The sequence below is a fragment of the Lepus europaeus genome, chromosome 12 (genome assembly GCF_033115175.1).
Source record: "Lepus europaeus isolate LE1 chromosome 12, mLepTim1.pri, whole genome shotgun sequence".
NCBI lineage: Eukaryota > Metazoa > Chordata > Mammalia > Lagomorpha > Leporidae > Lepus > Lepus europaeus.
This window is the reverse complement of record NC_084838.1, coordinates 25,040,422-25,063,591: the sequence shown is the minus strand read 5'-3', so window position 1 is coordinate 25,063,591 and position 23,170 is coordinate 25,040,422. Positions and strand designations below refer to the sequence as shown.

The 23,170-nt window shown below is 43.0% G+C and overlaps 1 protein-coding gene across 2 annotated transcripts in view; it reads right to left on the bottom strand.

Moving 5' to 3' along the window:
* The window catches only part of CTNNAL1 (catenin alpha like 1), a 72,944-nt gene that overhangs the window by 14,551 nt on the left and 35,223 nt on the right, over positions 1-23,170 (bottom strand). For both annotated transcript variants that reach the window (XM_062207794.1, XM_062207795.1), the window contains exons 7-12: positions 20,432-20,632; positions 16,239-16,325; positions 12,487-12,645; positions 10,386-10,478; positions 5,986-6,136; positions 3,088-3,125 (exon numbers count right to left, since the gene is read on the bottom strand). In XM_062207794.1, the coding sequence (XP_062063778.1) occupies positions 3,088-3,125; positions 5,986-6,136; positions 10,386-10,478; positions 12,487-12,645; positions 16,239-16,325; positions 20,432-20,632 (729 nt within the window). The remainder of the gene's footprint in view (positions 1-3,087; positions 3,126-5,985; positions 6,137-10,385; positions 10,479-12,486; positions 12,646-16,238; positions 16,326-20,431; positions 20,633-23,170) is intronic.

Below are 23,170 nucleotides of genomic sequence, written 5' to 3'. Positions count from 1 at the left end.
TAAATTACAAATGTGCCTTGAATTATATTTCTTTTTTTTAAAAGATTTATTTGTTTATTTGAAAGGTGCAATTACAGAGAGGCAGAGGCAGAGAGAGAGAGATTTTCTATCTGTTGGTTCACTCTCCACATGGCCACAATGGCCAGAGCTGGGCTTATCCGAAGCCAGTAGCTAGGATCTTTTGTTGGGTCTCCCACACAGGTACAAGGGCTTAAAGACTTGGGCCATATTCTACTGCTTTCCAGATCACAGCAGAGAGTTGGATTGGAAGTGGAGCAGCCAGGTCTTGAACTGATGTCCATATGAGATGCCGGCACTGCAAGTGGCAGCTTTACCCACTATGTCACAGCACCAGCCCCAAATTATATTTCCTCCCCAACCCCCAGAAACCTTTTATTTAAGGAATACAAACTGCATGCATTTCATAAATACAACTTTAGGAACATGGTGATTCTTCCCACCCTACCCACCATCCCACCCACACTCTAACCCCTCTTTCTCCTCCCTCTCCTATCCCCAGTCTTATTTCTTACAAAGATTTATTTTCAATTAACTTTATACACAGAAGATTAACTCTATACTTAGAATTCAACAAATTGCTAATCCTCCGCCTTGCGGCGCCGGTACACCGGGTTCTAGTCCCGGTTGGGGCGCCGGATTCTGTCCCGGTTGCCCCTCTTCCAGGCCAGCTCTCTGCTATGGCCCAGGAAGGCAGTGGAGGATGGCCCAAGTGCTTGGGCCCTGCACCCGCATTGGAGACCAGGAGAAGCACCTGGCTCCTGCCTTCGGATCAGCGCGATACGCCGGCTTCAGCGGCCATTGGAGGGTGAACCAACGGCAAAAAGGAAGACCTTTCTCTCTGTCTCTCTCTTTCACTATCCACTCTGCCTGGCAAAAAAAAAAAAAAAGAATTCAACAAATTGTAAGAGGAAAAAAACAACACTGTTCCTCAACAGTCGAGACAAGGGCTGTTCAAAGTCATTGCCTAATTATTTTTCTATTAGGCAACGATGCACTAGACTGTAATCTTCACAGTAGCAGAGGCCATGCCTTTTTTCACTGACTCAACAAATTATAACATTATTTTCTGAGTGTTAAATTTGTGCCAGGCAGTTCTAGGCAAAAAGAATATCAGAGTGAACAAAATTATTTTTTTTAAATCTCTACCTGTAGAATTTATAATTTAACACCTTTTCCATCATTTTTACACCAGTGCTAGCATAGTGCCTAGCAAACAGTTCAGTGATCAAGAAATGTTTAACAAATAAATGAATAAATTTTTTAAAGATTTATTTTTTCACTTGATATGCAGAGCAGTAGTGAGAGAGGGACAGACAAAAATCTTTGATCTGCTGGTTCACTCCCCAAATGGCCACAATAGTCAGATCTGGGCCAAGCCAAAGCCAGGAGCCAGGAACTCCATTTGGGTCTTTCACATAGGTAGCAAGGGTCCAAATACTTGGGCCATCACCCACTGCCTTCCAGGCATGTTAGCAGAAAGCTGGATCAGAAGTGGAGCAGCTGGAACTCAAACCAGCAACCCGATACGGGATGCCAGCATCACAACACTGGCTCTGAATGAATGAATTTCTTGGGTCCATCTCATATAAAACTTTGCCTGTTATAAACACTATCAGCCATAAAAGTGACCCTTTCTTTGTTATTGGGTAACTGGGTATAATTTATAAATCTTTGATTTTCTCATTTACCATCAGGACCACTTCCTGCTGAGAAGCTACTTCAACACAGCTCATTATTTTCCCTCTACTTTTGAAGTTGGAGTTATTATGACATTTGATGGTTCTAGAAGAGTGGTCCTTCTTAATAACTGTTTCTCTTTCTTATCATAATCTCTACTTTCCATATTCTGCATTTTATTCAAAATTATAAATCTCCATAAAATGATCTCTACAAATGAATTGCTGAGGTCATCGAAATGTCACCAGGGTAACATGACTAATGTCAAAATCTATCTGCAAGAAGATGAGAATTTTCTTCCCCAAAGGGGTCTTAGACCAGTGCTCAATTAATTTGTTACTCTCTATCTCCTCCCATATATATGGCATAATTTATTCTACATAAAAAACACAGGAAAGTTCTTTGTGCCAAAAATAATTCCAATATAACCTTGTAAATTAGATCCAAGATAGGGAAAACAAAACAACTTCTAGCCTTAGATAATGATTTCTTATTAATCACAAATTCTATTATCTATTCTTTCAAACCCCTAAACCCAACATATATGTTCGGAGAATAAGCCACATCTAGATTGCTACCCAGAATAACAACTCTGAACAGACAACATTTAATATCCTAATTTTCCCATAATGACAATTATTTGTATTTAGGTATGTGAGGCAGAGAACAGTAATAGGAATCAGTGGCATAATCTGAATTCTGAATAAAAACATCTGAAATGGAGATGGCATTTAGCCTAGTGGTCAAGACATCTGGATCTCATATCAAAGTACATGGGTTTGATACCAAATTCCAGCTCCTGACTGCAGCTGTTTGTGAATGCAGACCCCAGGAGGCAGCAGTGATAGCTCAAGTAATTGGGTTCCTGCCATCCACACAGGAGACCCAGATTGAGTTCCTGGCTCAGCTTCTACCTCAGCACAGTCCCAGTTATGGAGAGATTTGGGGAATGAACTAGCCAGTGAGAGCACTCTATGTCTCTCATCTCTCTGCCTTTCTGCCTCTCAAATAATTTTTTTTTTTTTTTTTTGACAGGCAGAGTGGACAGTGAGAGAGAGAGACAGAGAGAAAGGTCTTTGCCGTTGGTTCACCCTCCAATGGCCACCACGGCTGGCACACCGCGCTGATCCGATGGCAGGAGCCAGGTGCTTATCCTAGTCTCCCATGGGGTGCAGGGCCCAAGCACTTAGGCCATCCTCCACTGCACTCCTGGGCCATAGCAGAGAGCTGGCCTGGAAGAGGGGCAACCGGGACAGAATCTGGCACCCCGACCTGGACTAGAACCCGGTGTGCCAGTGCCGCAAGGCGGAGGATTAGCCTGTTGAGCCATGGCGCCAGCCTCAAGTAACTTTTTTAAAGATTCTGAATTGCATGTAATTTTCTACTTACCGTTGTCTTTGGAAGTGAAAGGTAGCCATACTTCTCTCCTACAAATAACACATATAATTTAAAATTTTTTCCCATTAATATATTTTCTATTGTTCATATTTAACTTAAACAATTAGTAAAAAAACAGGAAAATTAGTATACTATTTTGCTAATTTATTTTATTAATTACATGTAATTCAGAAATAAACTTGTGATTTGGCTGGTGAATGTGAAAACTATCAACAGTTGCATCTCTAAGTCGCCTATGTTAGCCAATCTCTACCTCTTCCTGGGTAAAGAGAGAAAAATAATGCCTCACAGATGGCAGCTTGTACCTACAATCAGTTTCATCTATAGAGTCCTTTTATAGCAGCCTGCCTCTACTGAAACTGGAGTCCTTGGTTATCAGTATCACAGCGCCTTCCTTATCTGCAGGTACCAGACCAGATCCTTTAAAACTAACCTCAGACTACATTCCCTTAGGGAAGAAGAAAGCCCCCATGTGCAAGAAAAGGAGATGAAATAAAGCAACAGTCTGTGGGGCTGTGAACTGACCCACAGCAGGAAGCACAGTATCTCAACAAAGAAAGGGATGTGCAGTGCCCACTTCAACTCTGCGCTGGCTACCATCACTCTTCCACATCAGGTACACAGAGTACAATGGACGATAAAATAGTTTTAAAGCTAGTTTGTGATATCTGGGGTAAGAATTCAAGACAAGATTTGAACAATAATTGCTTCTTTGAGGAAAACAAATGTATTCAATTATCATATATTAGGTATGAAATTACTAATAGCTAATTAGAAACACAAAAACACCAATTTCATATGGTCCAATCTAATAAAAACAATGTAACAGTGCTAAATCATCCCTTTTCTCATAGGATGACTATTAATTACATGAACCATGTAAACTTGTAAGATGGTTTATACAAATACTTAAAATTTCATATACTTAAAAAGTGGCCAGTCAGTGGGCATTGTGGCACGGTAGACTAAGCGTTGGAGTGCTGGTTCAAGTCTCGCTACTACACTTCCAATCCAGCTTCCGGATAATGAGCACTCTGGGAGGCAACAGACAATGGCCCAAGTACACAGTCCCTGCTACCTACATGGGAGACATAGATGGAGTTCCAGGCTTCTGGCTTTGTTCTGGTCCAGCTCCAGCTATTCGGGAGTGAACCAGAGGATGGAAAATCTCTCTGTATCTTCCTTTCAATAAAATACATAAACAAAAAGAAAGATAGCTAGTTTGAATTAGGATGTACTATATATGTAAAATGTGACAATATCTCAAAAAGTTCATGGAAAAACAGAAGTAAAAGAAAACTTCATTGGTTGGAAGAAAATTTTGAAATGCAAGCAGTTTTTTTCATAATGTGCATTTTTCCATGAAAATTTTTGAAGACCTCTCATATGCATGGGTTTCAAAATCTCAAAATCAGCTCACTAAGGCTTTCATTCCACATTTCCATGAACTTTTCAAAGTACCTTTGTACATACAGGCTTTGGAAGACAAACAGAGGGCTGCTCACTGGCACTCCCCAGCCCTTCCTATTGTCATGAGCTGATGACACCTGATTTCAAGACAAAACAAAACAATGGCCAGAATATTCCTCTGGCCTTTAAAAAGAAGCAGGCAGGACGGAGACACAGTATGAAACATCTTCATTCTCAGAGCTCAAAAACACTTCGGGCAGTGTTCAGGCAGAAACTGGTAGAGCTGGCTGCAGCCCCAATCACTCAGCCTAAGGCCTTCGTTACTGAGCGGAGGACACTCAGGCCCAGAGTGGGGAAGGGCCTATCTGGCAGCAGCTAGAGAAAGAGCTGGGCCTAGCAGGTGCTCCAGCTCCCTGAGGTCAAGCATCCTTTTATCACACCAAGCCTTTCTCTTTGTTTCCTAGCATCCCTACAGCTAAGAGATCCGTTCTTCCTTAAACACAGAGCAATCATATCACTTTATCTTTTAATACAGTACCTGAAACTTGCCTCATATGAAAACCCATGGAACTATAAACACTTGGTCAAAGCATCAAAATGATATGCCATTCAGACTAGTTATCTTGGAAATATGAATGCAGGAGCTTTTAGTATACTTTATAACTGACGTTAGAGCTACAACAGCTATCATTCCCTGGTTTGTAAGCAAATCAACATTTATTCTAAGTGGGTATTTTAAAAATAGGAGATGTTTAAATGCTCATATTCAGTAAAATTAATGTGTAATTTGATGTTATGACTGATATTTTATTTTTTTAAAAAATGCATGCTTTAACACTAACAGAAATCATTCAAAGGGAGAAATGTATAAGAACATATGAACATAAATAATGAGACACATACTGCAATGGTAAGTAAACAAAACTCCCAATTGACATTAAAATAAAGAACAAAAATGATGCCTCCTTATATGTTGTATGATCTACTCTACATGTTGGAGAAATACCAATGAACTTACCCACCACAGGCAATATTCCAAGTTTATGTAGTCATCAAGGAAAGATTCCATCCAAGTGGAAGGAAAGCAATTCAAAAATCAAATAACTACATTCATTTCATTAGGAAATTAGTATAATTAAATCAGAGAATTACTCTATTATATATGAGCTCTTGTACTAAAACTACAAAACAATTTAGAAGATATAAAAAATGACTTCAACAAAAAAGTTAGTATGTTAATATTAACCCAGAGAAATCTATTGCACTGTTATACAACAAATTTTACAGCTTATGCAGCTTATATACTAAAATGAAGAAGGACAAATAATATTTTCATAATTTTTCCATGGAAGATACTTTACTATAAAAAATCTGGGTTTTTATAAGATAATTCATTTTGTGTTTGAAGTTTGATGTTAAAAAAATAAAACAGTAACATTAAAAATCACAATACATTTCAATATATGGGCAGTTTCTCACCTCGTCTTCCTTCAAACACATCAGTGATTTCTCTTAGTAGTGTGGACATGTCACTAATTTGGGATTCCCAAGCTTCACAAAACACATCTAAGTTTTCTTTAGCAATTTTGCTAGATGGATGCAATGTCAATGTTTCAGCAGCAGAAATTATCTGAAGAAACACAAAATACACAGGTGTGAATTTTAAAATCTTAGCCCTATCATATTGGAGGCCAAATTTAACTCTGTAGTGTTGAATTCAGTCAACAACTATGGAGTAATTTCCATACACAAGCCCCACATTGGGCGATACAGAGTTACAAGGTAGAAATAAAACTTGCTGTGTCTTATCATGTGATCTATGCATAAATAGTATGCTTTATTATACACAAACCTGCATTCAGGGAGCAATTTTTTTTTCAACAAAGCTATTTCCATAATGTAATTCAAAGCATTATTTTTCAAAAGACTTACTTATTTAAGAGGTAAAGTTAGAGAGAGAGGAAAAAAAAAGAGGGATAGATCTTCCATCTGCTGGTTCACTCCCCAGATGGCTGCAACAGCCAGGACTGGGCCAGGCCAAAGCTGGGAGCCAGGAGCTTCTTCTGTGTCTCCCATGTGGCTGCAGGGTCCCAAGCACTTGGGCCATCTTCTGCTGTTTTCCCAGGTCCATTGGCATAGGAAGTGGAACAAGCAACCAGAGGGGATGAAGGCACTGTAGGCAGCAGCTTAATACTCTATGGCACAACAATGGTCCCAGTTTAAAGCATTATACTCAGAGTACAAAGAATGTATTGTTCATGGTAGTAGAACAAATAACAGTAGTAGTGATGAGATAGTAGTAATGGTAGCAGTATCAGCAATGGTAGTAGTAGTTGTGGTAGGTAGCAGTGCTAGTGGTGACATATACACCTACAAGAACCTAATTAGATATGTGGCTGAGATACTGTGTCAGGTGCTTTATACATATTTATCCTCAAAAACACACAAGCAGGAGCCAGCACTGTGGTATAGCAGTTAAAGCTGCCACCTGCAGTGCCGGCATCCCATAAGAATGCTGGTTCGTGTCCCAGTTGCTCCACTTCCAGTCCAGCTCTCTGCTATGGTCTGGGAATGCAATAGAAGATGGTCCAAGTCCTTGGGCCCCTGCACCCACATGGGAGACCCAGAAGAAGCTCCTGGCTTCAGATCCGTGCAGATGTGGCCATCTGGAGAATGAACCAGCAAATGGAAGACCTCTCTCTCTCTCTCTCTCCCTCTCTCTGGCTTTGCCTATCTGTAACTCTGCCTTTCAAATAAATAAACAAATCTTTAAAAACAAAAACCATACAAGCAAATTACTGCTCTTCCCAAATAAGCATCACTTCCATTTTATGGCTAAAGAAACTGAAGTTCAGTGATACTGAGTAACTTGTCCAAGATCCTCTAACATACATATGCAGAGCTGATATCTGAACTTAGAATTTCCTGTCTCAAAGTCCAGGCTCTTTCTACTATACCACACTGCTTCTTGCAAAACACACATGGGCAGAATCATCCCAGGTGGTCTACATACTACCACAATGACTAAGTAAGTGTGAAGAATAAAGAAATTAATTGTTGCAGAATATTAGATTTTCAACAAAACCTGTTTTGTCTCCTTCACAGACACACAGCCCCCATAATGGAAGGGTATGGCCAGGTGACTCAGTTCTGTTCATCTGACCGTGGGCCACCACGTCCATGCCTAGCCCCTCACATCTGCCTCAAGCTCCCCCCAGGGCTCTCTCCCTTCCCCAACTGATGCAGCAGGGATGCTGAGGTCCTAGTGGCTGGTGAGTCACAAGGAAGAAAGCCATGTCACCAAGCAGGACTTGATCTGAGAAATACGCTGATATCATATTAAGCCATGGAGATTTGGGGGATTCAGGGACATTATTATAATTATTACTATTATTTGAGACAGAAATAGACATACAGAAATCTCCCATCTGAAACCAGCATTGTGGAGCAGGGGTTTAAGCCACTGCTTGCAATGCTGGCATCAGAGTGCCAGTTCAAGTCCTAGCTGCTCTGCTTCCAATCCAGCTCCCTGCTAACATCCCTGGGAAAACAATGGAAGATGGCCCAAGTACTTGGGTCCCTGTCACCCATAAAGGAGACCCAGATAGAGTTCTAGGCTCCTGGGTTTGTAGCCATTTTAGGAATGAACCAGCGGGTGGAAGATTGATCTTTCTTCTTCCCTCCCCTCCCTGCCCCTGTCATTTTGCCTTTCAAATAAACAAATAAATAGGAAGGGAGGGAAGGAGGAAGGAGGAAGGAGGAAGGAGGAAGGAGGGAGGGAGGGAAGGAGGAAGGAGGAAGGAGGAAGGAAGGAAGGAAGGAAGGAAGGAAAAGAGGGAGGGAGGAAAGGAGGAATTCCCCATCTGCTGGTTCAATCCCAAAATGCCTGTAAAAGCTAGGGCAATCTGAAGATAGGAACCAGGAACACAATCCAGGTCTTCCACATGGGTGGCAGGAACCTAGTCACTTGGGCCATCACCACTACCTCTCAGGGTCTGCATTAGCAGAAAACTAGAATTGGGAGCTAGAGGCAAGCATCAAACCCAGGTACTTTGATATGCATCCAGGTACCCCTAACCAGAGTCTTGGCAGGTAGGCACCAAATACCAGCCCCAGGTTTTCAGGCTTTCTTGTGTCAGCTACTACAGGAATGAATTACTGATTTTTTTTTTAATTTTTTATTTTATTTCTTTGAGAGGTAGATCACAGAGAGAAGGAGAGACAGAAAGGTCTTCCATCTGCTGGTTCACTATCAAATGGCCGCAGCTGCTGAAGCTGAGCTGATCCAAAGCCAGGAGCCAGGAATCAGGAGCTTCTTCTGGGTCTCCCACATGGAATAGCCTTTTCTCGACTGTTGAGAAACAGTTTTTTTGTTTGTTTGTTTTGGTTTTGGGGTTTTTTTTCCATGCAAGTTGTTTAACTCTTTACTAGTACAGAGTTGGTCTCCTGTACATAAAGTTAATTGAAAATGGATCTTAGTGGAGAACGGGACTGGGAACGGGAGAGGGAGGAGCAGTAGGAATGGGAGAGTGGGTGGGAGGGTGGGTATGGTGGGAAGAATCACTATATTCCTAAAGTTGTACTCATGAAATGCATAAAGTCTGTATTCCTTAAATAAAAGGTTTCTTTGGGGGGGGGGGGAAATACATAAATAAAATACATACGGAGGTAGGCATTTGGTGTAGTAGTTAAATGCCTGTAAGGGCACCTTCTTCTCACAACGGAATACCTGGGTTTGCTGCCCAAATTTAGGTTCCAATTCCAGCTTCCTGCTAATGTGCAACCTGGGAGGCAGTGGTGATGACTCAAGTAGTTGGTTTCCTGTCACTCATGTGGGAGACCAGGCCTGAGTTCCTGAGTCCCAGCTTGGGCCCTGTCCCCCCCAGCTTTGCAGGAATGTGGGGAGTGAACCAGCAGAAAGAACACTCCCTATATATTTGTCTCTCCATATATCTCCTTGACTCTTGAATAAATCAATTTTAAATACATATAAACAAGGGCTTAGTAAGTTAAGCCACCACCATGCCAGCTTGAGTCCCAGCTGTTCCACTTTGTATCTAGTTCTCTGCTAATGTATCTGAGAAAGCAGCAAAAAATGGCCCAAGTGCTTGGGCCCCTGCACCCACAAGAGACCTGGATGAAGCTCCCGGATTCTGACTTCAGTTTAGCCCATGGCTATTGTGGTCATTTGAGGAGTACATCAGCAGATGATCTCTCTTTTTCTGTGTCTCTGTCTCCTCTTATAACTCTGCCTTTCACAAAAACAAAATAAATCTTTTAAAAAAACAGATATAAACCGGCTGGCGCCGTGGCTCACTAGGCTAATCCTCCGCCTTGCGGCGCCGGCACACCGGGTTCTAGTCCCGGTCGGGGCACCGGATTCTGTCCCGGTTGCCCCTCTTCCAGGCCAGCTCTCTGCTGTGGCCAGGAAGTGCAGTGGAGGATGGCCCAAGTCCTTGGGCCCTGCTCCCCATGGGAGACCAGGATAAGCACCTGGCTCCTGCCATCGGAACAGCACGGTGCGCCGGCCGCGGTGCACCGGCCACAGCGCGCCTACCGCGGCGGCCATTGGAGGGTGAACCAACGGCAAATAGGAAGACCTTTCTCTCTGTCTCTCTCTCACTGTCCACTCTGCCTGTCAAAAATAAACAAAATAAAAACAAAATAGATATAAACCAAGGTATCTACTAAATGAGCCAATTTTCAGTCCAGCACATGACCAGATAATCCCATGGAATATCAGCCATGTTCAAAAATACTACCAAGGAAAATTCCACTATCATCAAGTTACACAGAACAGTGTTATCCCTACCTTCCTCACACTTTGTTGTGACATTCAAACACGATATAATACAGAGGAACATCTACTGTTATCCTACCTGTTGACCAGTCACCTGGAACGTCTCCTCTGCATGTATACAGGTTATTTCAAGAGGTTCTGTCCCAGATACATGTCGCAACAGTCGACAGGCCTATGAGAAAACATGTTTGTAATTTATCTTTCACATTCTCATCCTTCACATTACACTGTATTATTTTTCAATTTAAAAGAATATAAAATTTTATAAATCAAACTTATTAAAAGCCTATAAAATAAATTTGTACATTACTGAGGAGTTATTACAATACTGCATAGGTCACCAACAGATTCTCTTGGTATAGCACAGTGTTTCCACTCTTAGCTGATCACGGCAAAGTGGTCACAGAACATTAGCACCAGAAGGAATCTCTGAGAGAATCTAGTAATGCCCACGCACTTGATGTATGAAAATATTCAGCTCAGAGAGTGACTTACCCAAGGTCTCACAGTTAATGTCTATTCTTTCCATCAACAAGTAATACAAATAATACTGCCACTCATGATAAATTAATTAAGCACACTTTTTGTTGAAGATAACATTGACTTAAGCAAGGAGTAGGGAGTCTTTCTCACAGAACATAACCTTTAACAGATAATTAGAAAAAAATTTTTTCACTGTTTAAAAGATGTGCTAAAAATCCTAAAATTAGCAAGTTTCCCTACAATTACAGTATGTCGTTATAAACCTAACAGCATCTAATCTGTTAAATAAAGGAGACACATGTACACTCATTTTAAGAATTTCCCTAGAAGTTTTTAGGCTATTGTATCAGCAAGTGAAGGGGAGAAGCTAGTCCAATTAGTCTAGATTTCTTCCATTTTTAGATTTGGTGAGCAGGACATATTAGATAATGTAAAGACAGCTAATGGCTCATTTCTGTGTCTATATATGCTAGCTAGGACAGATCTCACACATACACGTACACATGGGATAAGTGTGGGTCTTCTGTTTCATGTCTTCTTTTTTTTAACGACTAGATGCCTGACATTTTCAACAGGAAGAAGACTTAGACCATCAATGAAAAGGCTAACAGGTCAAACTGCAATTATACAGTAGCAGGAAAAGCACAGAGAGGAATGGATGCCCACACTTTGTCCCTTCTTACCTACTTTCCTCCCTGCTCAAATCTGCCCTTTGCCCCGGGAGATGTACCTATGTTGTCTACTCCCAGTCACCTCCTATGCACGGTCCCCTTGGGCCAGCCACACATCTGCTTCTAAAATCACAACTTCTCAAGGCAGCTCTCTGAGTGACTTGCAGGTTCCACCCTGCCCTGTTGATGTGGGCCTAGGGGTGGCAGCAGCTCTGCCATCACTGTCCCCAGCTACTCCACTCTCCCTTTAGGAGTCCCCACATGCTCTCCATGCAACTGCACACAGCTCCTTTATGAAATTCTCTTCACATGATCCTAATGTGAGTGTGCCATCTCCTTCCTGCTGAGACTGACAGATTCAAACCGAAGCAAGGCCACACAATGTACCTCCATTGCTGTACTCCCAGGTCTAAACTCTCTGAGAGGTCAAGGAAAAGATTAAGAAGTGCATTTGGGCCAGCGCCGTGGCTTAACAGGCTAATCCTCCACCTTGCAGCGCCGGCACACCGGGTTCTAGTCCCAGTCGGGGCGCCGGATTCTATCCCGGTTGCCCCTCTTCCAGGCCAGCTCTCTGCTATGGCCCAGGAAGGCAGTGGAGGATGGCCCAAGTGCTTGGGCCCTGCACCCGCATGGGAGACCAGGAGAACCACCTTGCTCCTGCCTTCGGATCAGCACGATGCGCCGGCCACAGCGGCCATTGGAGGGTGAACCAACGGCAAAAAGGAAGATCTTTCTCTCTCTCTCTCTCTCTCTCTCTCTCTCTCTCACTATCCACTCTGCCTGTCAAAAAATAAATAAATAAATAAAAAAGAAAAAAAATTTAAAAAAAAAGTGCATTTGTAGATTCTAGTCTGGTTTGGTTGTGTTTGGCTTAGAAGCCAGACTCTTGTAAGAGTAGAATAGACAGACACTATACCTTCAAGACTGCAAAGGAGAAGAAAATGCTCACAATAAGTTAACCAAAAACTCATATTAATATTCCCTCATGAAACTTCAATTTCCTTAGCAAACAAACCTATTGCATACCTCAACAAGCTGCTCTTTCTGTTCAGAGAGTTTACAGGCATATTCAGCCAAAGCTTCTAAACTTCCTTCTACTCCAGTAAGCCTTAATGCTTTCAGAACCACATGGTCGGCATGGCATTTCAAGAGATCCGCTGCCAGCTGTGTCGCTGTACTGTGAAGCTGCAGATGGGGGCGGGGAGGGGATGGTGGTAGAGGCAAGAAAACAAACAGTAAGGTTTTGTGACCAAGCCTTTCATAAGCACTTTAATATCTAAAGAGCAGAACCCTTGAAAACAGTCTCACTTGACCTGTCAAGAGGATAGTGCAAAGATGCTTGAAGCACAGCAGAAATTTGTGGTGCTGTGAACTTACCAGCTCCCCCGAGGGCAGGAGTGATGTCCAAATCATCTTAGAATTTACTGGTACAGTACTGCTGTTTGGAGAAAATGAACTGGCCACTCAGTAGCTATACAGCCAGGACCCTTTTTTCACCCTATTATTGACCAGTTCTTCCCCACACAGTTTCTCTCTTAGTTAAAAAAAAATGCTTCTGCTGGAACTGGTGCTGTGGCGCAGCGGGTTAATGCCCTGGCCTGAAGTGCCAGCATCTCATATGGAGCCAGTTCGAGACCCAGCTGCTCCACTTCCGATCTGGCTTTCTGCTGTGGCCTGGGAAAGCAGTAGAAGATGGCCCAAGTCCTTGGGTCCCTGCACCAACGTGGGAGACCCAGAAGGGGCTCCTGGCTCCTGGCTTCAGATCAGTGCAGCTCCGGCTATTATAGCCTTTTGGGAAGTGAACCATTGGATGGAAGACCTCTCTCTCTCTCTCTGCCTCTCCTCTCTCTGTGTAACTCTGACTTTCAAATAAATAAATAAATCTTTAAAAAAATGCTTCTGCTTCTCTTACAGTTGGTGAGGAACAGAGCAGTTTTCAACAGTTGGGTATTCATACTAAGAGGAAAATCAAGTGGCATTTCATGATTGTTAAGAAGTTTTTTAGGCCGGCGCCGTGGCTTAACAGGCTAATCCTCCGCCTTGCGGCACCGGCACAGCCGGATTCTGTCCTGGTTGCTTCTCTTCCAGTCCAGCTCTCTGCTGTGGCCCGGGAAGGCAGTGGAGGATGGCCCAAGTGCTTGGGCCCTGCACCCGCATGGGAGACCAGGAGAAGCACCTGGCTCCTGCCTTCAGATCAGCGCGATGCGCCGGCCGCAGCGGCCATTGGAGGGTGAACCAACGGCAAAAAGGAAGACCTTTCTCTCTGTCTCTCTCTCTCACTATCCACTCTGCCTGTCAAAAAAAAAAAGAAGAAGTTTTTTAGCATACTTTGAAAAGTATCAACATGAGCCTAAATAAATTATTCAATAAAATGTTAAGTACCTAGATCATGGCAGACACCATACAATTGCTGGGCATACGTGACAAATGGAACCAACCCCTACCCTTAGCAGGGCTTTACAGTCCATCTACACCTACTATTCAAGATTTTACTATGTGATTCAGTGCATAAGTTGGTTCCAGGAGAAATGTTGGATAAAAGGGTAACAAAAACCCTGGAGGTCTGACTTCACGTGGAATGGATTTTAATCATGGTTTACTCTCACTAGACATCATTGGACTTATCAACTCCAAAAGTCTTTTCTTCTTCTCCTGCCTCTTTTTCTTTTCTTTAAAAGAAAAAAAGTGATGTGACAGTATACAGGGTTTTTGAAGTTGTCCAGAAAGAAATAATTTTTCATAACATTGTTCTAAGAAACATCTTTGAATTAAGCCCATTTGGATGAAGCAATCTCTTTTTTCCTGGGAGTTATCCAATGTTAATTCAAGTTACAGAACTTTGTACAAAATAACAATAGGGTCATTCTCATTCACGCAACCAAATGAGAATAATTACAGTCAGAAACAAAGACATTAAAACTCATGTTCCCTTGGAAACTAAATGCCACATAATAACTTTAAGAGAGTTTGTTTAGTCAGAGAATAGTTGATGGCAGTTCTTTATCCTACAGACCATAGAGACTAAGTGATTTGCCAAGGTCACTAACTCTTACAAATGGTTTTGGGGACAAGTCATGAACAACTTATAAGGGAAGTAGAGAAACAAACATGAAGCTCCTGCTCCAAACAATGTCTTAACAATAACTTTATACATTGTCACCTCCCTTAATCCTTACAAGGACTCTTCAAGGGGCGGGCACTTAGCCTACCAAGATGCCAGTCAGAACACCCATGTCCCCCATCAGAGTGCTGGGGTTCAATTCCAGCTCCTAATTCCAGCTTCCTACTAATGCAGACCCTATGAGGCAGGGTTTGTTCAGGAAAATGTAGTTTCCTGGCCTAAGAGTTGGGTCCCTGCTACTCACGTAGGAGACTCAGATTGAGTTCCCCAGCTCCCAGCTTCAGCCCAGCCCAGTCCTAGCTGTTGTGGGCATTTGGGGAATGAACCAGAGGATGGGAGATTTCTCTCTTTGTCTCTATGCCTCTAAAATAAATAAATTTAAAAGTAAATAAATAAATAGAATTCTTCAAGGTTGATGTGGTTATACCCATTTAAGAGCTAAGGAGACGAGGCCTGTGGAAAGTCACTCAGTCTATCCCTGAAGGATTTCATGCTGCACCGGAGAGTCAGGATTTAACAACAGTTTAGTTAGAATTAAATGGGCTGGGATGAAGTAGGTAGGCTTTTTAAGCACAGAAAACCATGCTCTTATGTTTAACAGGGTGTTTAAATGGAGGCTTCAAGGGAGACGTCAGTACTAAGATGTGAAACAGGTCAGCAGGTACATAATTAGTAGAAGAGACATCCAAACACCCATGTCATTTTCTTGAGTTCTGACTCTCTTCAAAGATACTCGCATAACTGTCCACACAGGCTTGTGACAACTACACAGTTCTCCTGCTGTAGAGAAAAACACAGTATATAGTATGTACACAAATGAGCAGGATCATGTCCCAAAAATCCTACTTGCAAAAACTGACATCTCAGGACACCACAAGACTTTCAATTACCCAGGAGTGGCCAAATAAGACATGAGGTGATGACATTTTCATTCAGGAAACAGGGAAATCTTCTCAACCAAGAGATTATCTTTTTAAAAATCAACTTTAGTGAGGTATAATTTATATACAAAAAAGGGATCTATTTTAAAGGTAGTTTGAGGAGTTCTGACAAACGTATAGCCATTTAACTGTCACAATCAATTATCTCAAACATCTCCATTACCCCAAAAAGTCTTCCCATACCCCTTTGTAATAACTATGCCCCAATTTCTGACCCCAGACAGCCACACATCAAATTGCTTTCTGTCATTATAAATCAGTTTTACCTTTCCAGAATTTTTTTTTTCTAAATGGAATCATGTATCCTCTTTTGGACCTGGTTTCTTTCACTCTGTTTAATGTTGTAATAATTCACCCATATAAGGTGCCATACATCAATACTGTTCCTTTTCATTGCATTTGGTGGAGTAGCCTTTGTTGGAATTCAGGTTGCTTCCAGTCTGGGACCATTATGAATAAACTGGCTATGGATATCCACATAAAAGCTTTGAGAAAGACGACACAGTCTACAGCCACACCACCCTGAATGCGCCCAATCTCATCTGATCTCGGAGAATGACAAAACTAATGACAGCCTCAACTAAAATTTTTCAGGAAAACTTCTAGAACCATCTTTTAGGCACAAGGACATACTAATACTAATATATTTCATTTGAACCATAAAAGATGAAAATCAGCAAAGAATTGTAATAAGGCAAATTTCAAACTATACTTACTTCTTTCTTAAGTTCATTGAGACTGTGACTGATTTTCAAAATAGATAATTCCAGTTCTTCAGCAATGCTTTTGGTTTTCTTGCTTTGCTAAAAAATTTTTAAAAGAATATATGGTGTTATTTCATCTTTTTAATCCATTAATTCCAATATTATCTGAACCTTAAATTATACTAAATTTTAATATCACTCTGGAAAATAGAATTTTAGTTGCTGTTATATATTTTTTTTAAAAGATTTATTTTATTTATTTATTTTTGACAGGCAGAGTGGATAGTGAGAGAGAGAGACAGAGAGTAAGGTCTTCCTTTTTGCCGTTGGTTCACCCTCCAATGGCCGCTGCGGCTGGCGCATCACACTGATCCGAAGCCAGGAGCCAGGTGGTTCTCCTGGTCTCCCATGCGGGTGCAGGGCCCAAGCACTTGGGCCATCCTCCACTGCACTCCCTGGCCACAGCAGAGAGCTGGCCTGGAAGAGGGGAAACCGGGACAGAATCTGGCGCCCCGACCGGGACTAGAACCCGGTGTGCCGGTGCCGCAAGGCGGAGGATTAGCCTGTTAAGCCACGGCGCCGGCCGCTGTTATATTTTTACACACAAACTATAAACAGATGAAATTTTAAAATCCAATTTTCTTTACTAAATTCATCATGTCTAAAACTAGTCTCTTATTTTCTGCTTGGAATATTTAGCTCTTCACTCATTTTATGTTTGTTTGTTTATTTATTTATTTATTTATAAGGCAGAGCAAGAGAAAGAAGAGGAGGGATAACATTGTGGTACAGCAGGCTGAACCATCGCTTGCGATGCTGGAGCACTGGTTCCAGTCCCAACTGCTCTGCTTCCAATCCAGCTCCTTGTTAATACACTTGGAGAGCAGCAAAAGACGGCCCAAATACTTGGGCCCCTGCTACCCATTTGAGAGACCAGGATGGAGTTTCAGGATCCTGGCTAAAGCCTGACCCAGCCCTGACTGTTGTGGCCACTCAGGGAGTGAATCAACAAATGAAAGATCTCTGTCTCCCCTCTCTGTCATTCTGCCTTTCAAATAAATAAATAAATCTTAAAGATAGAAAGAGATCTTCCATCTACTGGTTCACCCTTCAAATGCCCACAGCATCTGGGGCTGGGCCAGGCTGAAGAAGCCAGGGGCATGAAACTCTATCTGGGTCTCCCATGTAAGTGGCAGACTCAAGGTCTTGGGCCATCACCCACTGCCTCCCAGGACATAGGAAGCTGAATCAGAAGCAGAGCAGGACTTGAAGCTAGGCACTCCAATATGGAAGTGGCATCCCAAGTGGTGTCTTAATTAGGTGCACCACAACACCCATTCCACCTCTTCACTCTAATTAAAATTGGAATCCTACAGGTAGCTGGATAGGAAGTAGAGTCAGGACCTGAACCCAGACACTCTAATAGAGGATGTGGGCAATCCCAATGGCAGCTGGGCAGTTTAACTAGTTGTACCATACTACCCATCCCATCTCTTCACTCTTCATCTAGTTAAAATGAAAATACTATTCATCTTTAAGATCTTATGTAAAGAGGCCGGCACTGTGTAGTGGTAGGTTAAGCCTCTGCCTGCAGCACCAGCATCCCATATGGGTACCGATTCATGTCCCAACTGCTCCTCTTCTGATCCAGTTCTCTGCTAATGGCCTGGCCTGGGAAAGCACTGGAAAATGGCCCAAGTGCTGGGGCTCCTGCACCCATGTGGCAGACCTGGAAGAAACTCCTAACTCCTGGCTTCAGATCAGCCCAGCTCCAGCCATTGCAGCCATTTGGTGAATGAAACAGAAGATGGAAGACCTCTCTCTCTCTCTCTCTCACTCTCTTTCTCTCTCTCTCTCTCTCTCTCAGTACCTCTACTTCTCAAATAAATAAATAAATCTTTCAAAAACTTATATAAATATCTTTCTCAGATTACTCAAAATAGACTAGACTCTCTTCTTATCCAATAAACTTATAAAAGCTCCATGAAGATTAGGATCACCTGTCTTGCTCACCACCAAATCCATAGTACCTTGCCGAGCAAATGGTAGGTAGTAGTTGTTAACTTCCTTGAATAAGAAAAGTTAAATGTCAGTATCTTCATGAAGCCTTCCTGATTCTTGTCCCTAAGTGTAAATTTATTCTGCTTCAAACTTTCGCAATACATGGTCTATATCTCTTGGGATATTTACAAAGCTTTTTATACTTTTCTATATTGTCAAATGGCAATTTCCTATATTTTCAAAAGTCAAAAAGATGTTATCTTAGTCATCTTTAGGTTTCTGGTTCCTGGCATACAAAAGGCACGTATTAACAACTGCTGGGGAAAATGAATGAATGAAAATTAATCTCGCATGCAAAATCAGAGACAAGTGCTTGTGAAATAGGTGAAGGATACTGTTTGCAAATTTAAGTATTGGAAGAAACAGAATCCCAACACAAGAAACTCTTTATACTGAATGTTGAGCTTAAAATTTAATACTGAGACAATCTACATTTCAGATTAGAAATCACACAGATCAGGCCGGCGCCGTGGCTTAACAAGCTAATCCTCCACCTTGCGGTGCCGGCACACCGGGTTCTAGTCCCAGTCGGGGCGCCGGATTCTATCCCGGTTGCCCCTCTTCCAGGCCAGCTCTCTGCTATGGCCCGGGAAGGCAGTGGAGGATGGCCCAAGTCCTTGGGCCCTGCACCTGCATGGGAGACCAGGAGAAGCACCTGGCTCCTGCCTTCGGATCAGCGAGATGTGTTGGCCACAGTGGCCATTGGAGGGTGAACCAACGGCAAAAAGGAAGACCTTACTCTCTGTCTCTCTCTCTCACTATCCACTCTGCCTGTTAAAAAAAAAAAAAAAGAAATCACACAGATCATTCAAACTAAACATAAAACAAAGCTCAAATCTCATACACCACTCTACTCTAGGGCATATTCTTGCCCATATGAGCACTGGCAGTGTTGTGATGCCAAGAAAACATCCAAAAATGCTGTGATTCCTATCTACTCTTCATTCATAAATCAATTCATTTACAAGGAAGTAAACAGCTGCTTCTTCCTTCACACTCAGCCGTATTCACCCTCCTTCATCCTCACTGCCAAAGTTTTTGTCCACGTTTGTTCTGACCCTGCTGTGAGCTATAAAACATGTTCATCCTTTTTGACGTAGTCCAAGAAGTAAGTAAATGGTGCCAGATATGTTTCTCAGCCTGTCTCTCCATTTTGTACTTCACCCATTCTAAGACATTGAGTACATACTTCCCACATTATACGCTCTGCCAGTCTCCATCAGTCGTGCCCAGATAGTTTTAAATAGCCTACATAAGGTTCTTTACATGACTGCCCACCAATTTTAGACCAGGAAATGGCACATGGGTGAAAAAAAATCTTTTATCTGCCAGTTGAGTCTACCCTGGACTTCACTGTATCTAGATCCCACTAAGTGCCCTAACATGCTGTCTGTGCACCAGCTGTCCCCAGAGTTAAGAGCTGTGTATATCTGAATGGCTCTGGCAGTAAGACTCTGGTCCCAGGAACCTCTAGGCAGGGGTCTACACCTCTGCTGCTTGTTCTGAGGAAGCATTTTGGGGAGGAATTTTTCAAAGGCGAGTTTGGTAGAAGACAGGGGACACAGGTAAACTAGCAGTGATGATAGCGGCCCAGAAACCAGAGTAGCCAAGACAGGAAGCATCAAGTACTATGATTGTATTGGATGGGAAGGGTACTTTGGCCAACTACGAGGGAGAAGAGGAAGGAGACATCCTTGCCATTCTGGACCAAATTCACACTCCTGATGGCTATGTTATTAGTTTGCACATCACTCAAAACTTTAGGGAAAAGCTATTATGTAAGATTTACTTGGATGGGGGCCAGCGCCATGGCTCACTTGGTTAATCCTCCGCCTGCAGCTCCAGCATCCCATATGGGTGCCAGGTTCTGTCCCAGTTGCTCCTCTTCCAGGCCAGCTCTCTGCTGTGGCCCGGGAAGGCAGTGGAGGATGGCCCAAGTGCTTGGGCCCTGCACCCGCATGGGAGACCAGGAGGAAGCACCTGACTCCTAGCTTCGGATCGGTGTAGTTCCAGCCGTAGCGGCCATTTCGGGGTGGGGGGGGGAGGAGTGAACCAACAGAAGGAAGACCTTTCTCTCTGTCTCTCTTTCACTATCTGTCAAAAAAAAAAAAAAAAAAGATTTACTTGGATGAAAAAGTTCTTACAGCTTGAATCCACACAGAAGTGAGCTGCTGCAATTCCATTCTGGACTGAGCGGACAGCTCCAAGATGCGCTCCCTGTGCTCATGGCTGGTGTAGGCAGAATCAGTAAAGTCCTCTGTACGCTCCAGGATGACTTCCAGTGTCGTGGAAAGGTTCTCTTTGGACTGAAAATAAAGATTCTCCCGAAGAGCTTCAATATTCATCTAAGAACAAAAAGCATATACATCCACCTGAGTCAAGATTCCCACTTGAATAAGACGGACTGTAATTTCCAACAGTTCCCAGAAACATTCTGCAAATTTCTTTTGCAAGCTGAGAGGAAATATGGCCTCAATGATAACTACATTACCCACTGACCTGGGAGAACACATTGCTCCAGAGCCATCAATAGCCATGCAAAGGTTCATTCCTAGAGTTGCGGACACAATGAAATTCCTGTGAGATCAGTGAATACAAAAAGAACTTCTGCATGTACCAACCTACAGGAAAAATGAGCCAGCCTCCAGATAAGGGATCTACATTGGAGAAAATGCCTGGGCCAAGACCTGTAGGATACGTTACACCCAGGTATGAGTATATGCAGCCCAGGGGATAGGTGTGGTAGGTGTAGGATATGAGAAGGACAGGGAAAGACATCAATTTTCCCTTCATTCATTCAGCAAAAATGCTCCTCACCATCTAACTGGGCTCCCTGCATTTTACTTTATGTCCCTAACAGCATGTCACTGACCCAAACATCCTCTGTCAGGGAGCTATGTAATCTTTCTAAAATGTAAACCTTATGACATTGCCAGTGCCTCTAACTAGCTCCTAACCATCCACAGAGTCAAGCCCAGACTACTACAGTATTCATAAAATCCTCTGTTGCCTTGGTTGCTCACCTCTCTCTCTAACACACCTGTCTCTCTAAGGCCCAGATAACCTTTCACTTCAGCCATCATATTTAGAATTCTCTAGTGCATGATGAACACATGCTCACCCCGGGCAGTCTTTCACTCAGCTTTCTAAGGTACACTATGCCATTTCAACCATGTTTAATCTCTAGCCCATGACAAATGTCTGAGATAACTTGGGCCAAGAGGCAATAAGAGTTGGTGATCCTGACTGTGATCCCAATGAACACGATGATCCTAGTTCAAATCTGTTTAGCTCTTTATAGTGTCCTCGGATACACATCATTTCAAGTGAAGGTCAAGAGGCCAGAAGGGAGTGCTCACTTCCCTTTCTCTCTGGGCCCACATTATATCCAGTAATCACTCCAGCCTAGGAAGACAGGCATATTTTTTTAAGCTAAGGAAGAAAATGCAAAATAGTGAAGTATGGAAATGACAAATGAGGACCTGAGAATTTAAACATATTTAAACAACATTATTATTTAAACATAAAATTCAGTCATGTGGAACTAATTGCATGGTTTTTCAATCTTCCTGTAGTAAGAACTACAGGTCTTAGACAGCAACTTTGTAGAGTTTTGTGGGGCTTTTTGAAGAATCTCCACATATACATTTTTATGAGATTTGTCCTGGGTCTAAACAAGGGCCCCACCATTTACAGATTTCCTTCTCCAAAGAACAAAAACAATTAAATCCACTTCAAAGAGCAGTTAGATTAATTAAAGTATTTATTGAAAGCATGGCCCAGGGCCGGCGCCGTGGCTCAACAGGCTAATCCTCCACCTTGAGGCGCCGGCACACCGGGTTCTAGTCCCAGTCGGGGCGCCAGATTCTATCCCAGTTGCCCCTCTCCCAGGCCAGCTCTCTGCTATGGCCCGGGAAGGCAGTGGAGGATGGCCCAAGTGCTTGGGCCCTGCACCCGCATGGGAGACCAGGAGAGGCACCTGGCTCCTGGCTTTGGATCAGCGAGATGCGCCGGCCGCAGTGGCCATTGGAGGGTGAACCAACGGCAAAAAGGAAGACCTTTCTCTCTGTCTCTCTCTCTCACTATCCACTCTGCCTGTCAAAAAAAGAAAGAAAAAAGAAAGCATGGCCCAATGTCCTACAAATTTCTTTCACCCCATGTTCCTACTTAGACCGTCACAGAGTTAGAAGCCACAGTGCAGTAAGCTGGGAAGCAGCCCATCCTTCTCACGGCCCTTCTGTTAGGTGCATAACCCTTAGCATAGTGCATCACTTCACAGGGCCTTGGTTTTCCCATCTGCTAAATGGGAACAGTCTCCTGGATGATTTTCGAGGATCCCCCTCCTGATTCAGACACCGCGTGCACTCAAAGAGCACCTGCACCATCTCTCCACTTTGGATGAGAGGTTGAACTGCCTTGAATTGCACTTCCTGGTTTCAAATCCCAACGTGGCGCTTCTTGGCCAGCAGGCGAACCTCATGTTTCCCAACCTCCTTGACACTTTAAAGGGGAAATAACAACAGTTCTTGTGAAGGCTGTAAGAGTTCATGCATTTAAAGCACTTGGAAAAGGGTTGACACAGAGTTAGGACTCAGTATCCGTTACTGTGTGCGGTTGTTTGTTTTTACACTTTAATTACTGCTGGGGCTACTGTCAGCACAGTCTCAAAGATCTAACCCTACAGCACAAGGAGAGCAGGAATTCCAGCTGACAGGATTTGCTACTGGCCATCATCCATGGATGGCATGGCACTGCTCAAAACTGAGGGAGGGCAACGTCCCTACACAGGAGGCAATAACTAAACCACACAGCTCTGCGAGGCCAGAGTGGTGCCCTAAGCAAAAGCTGATATCCTCTGTAACTATGACACTAGGCCAAATACC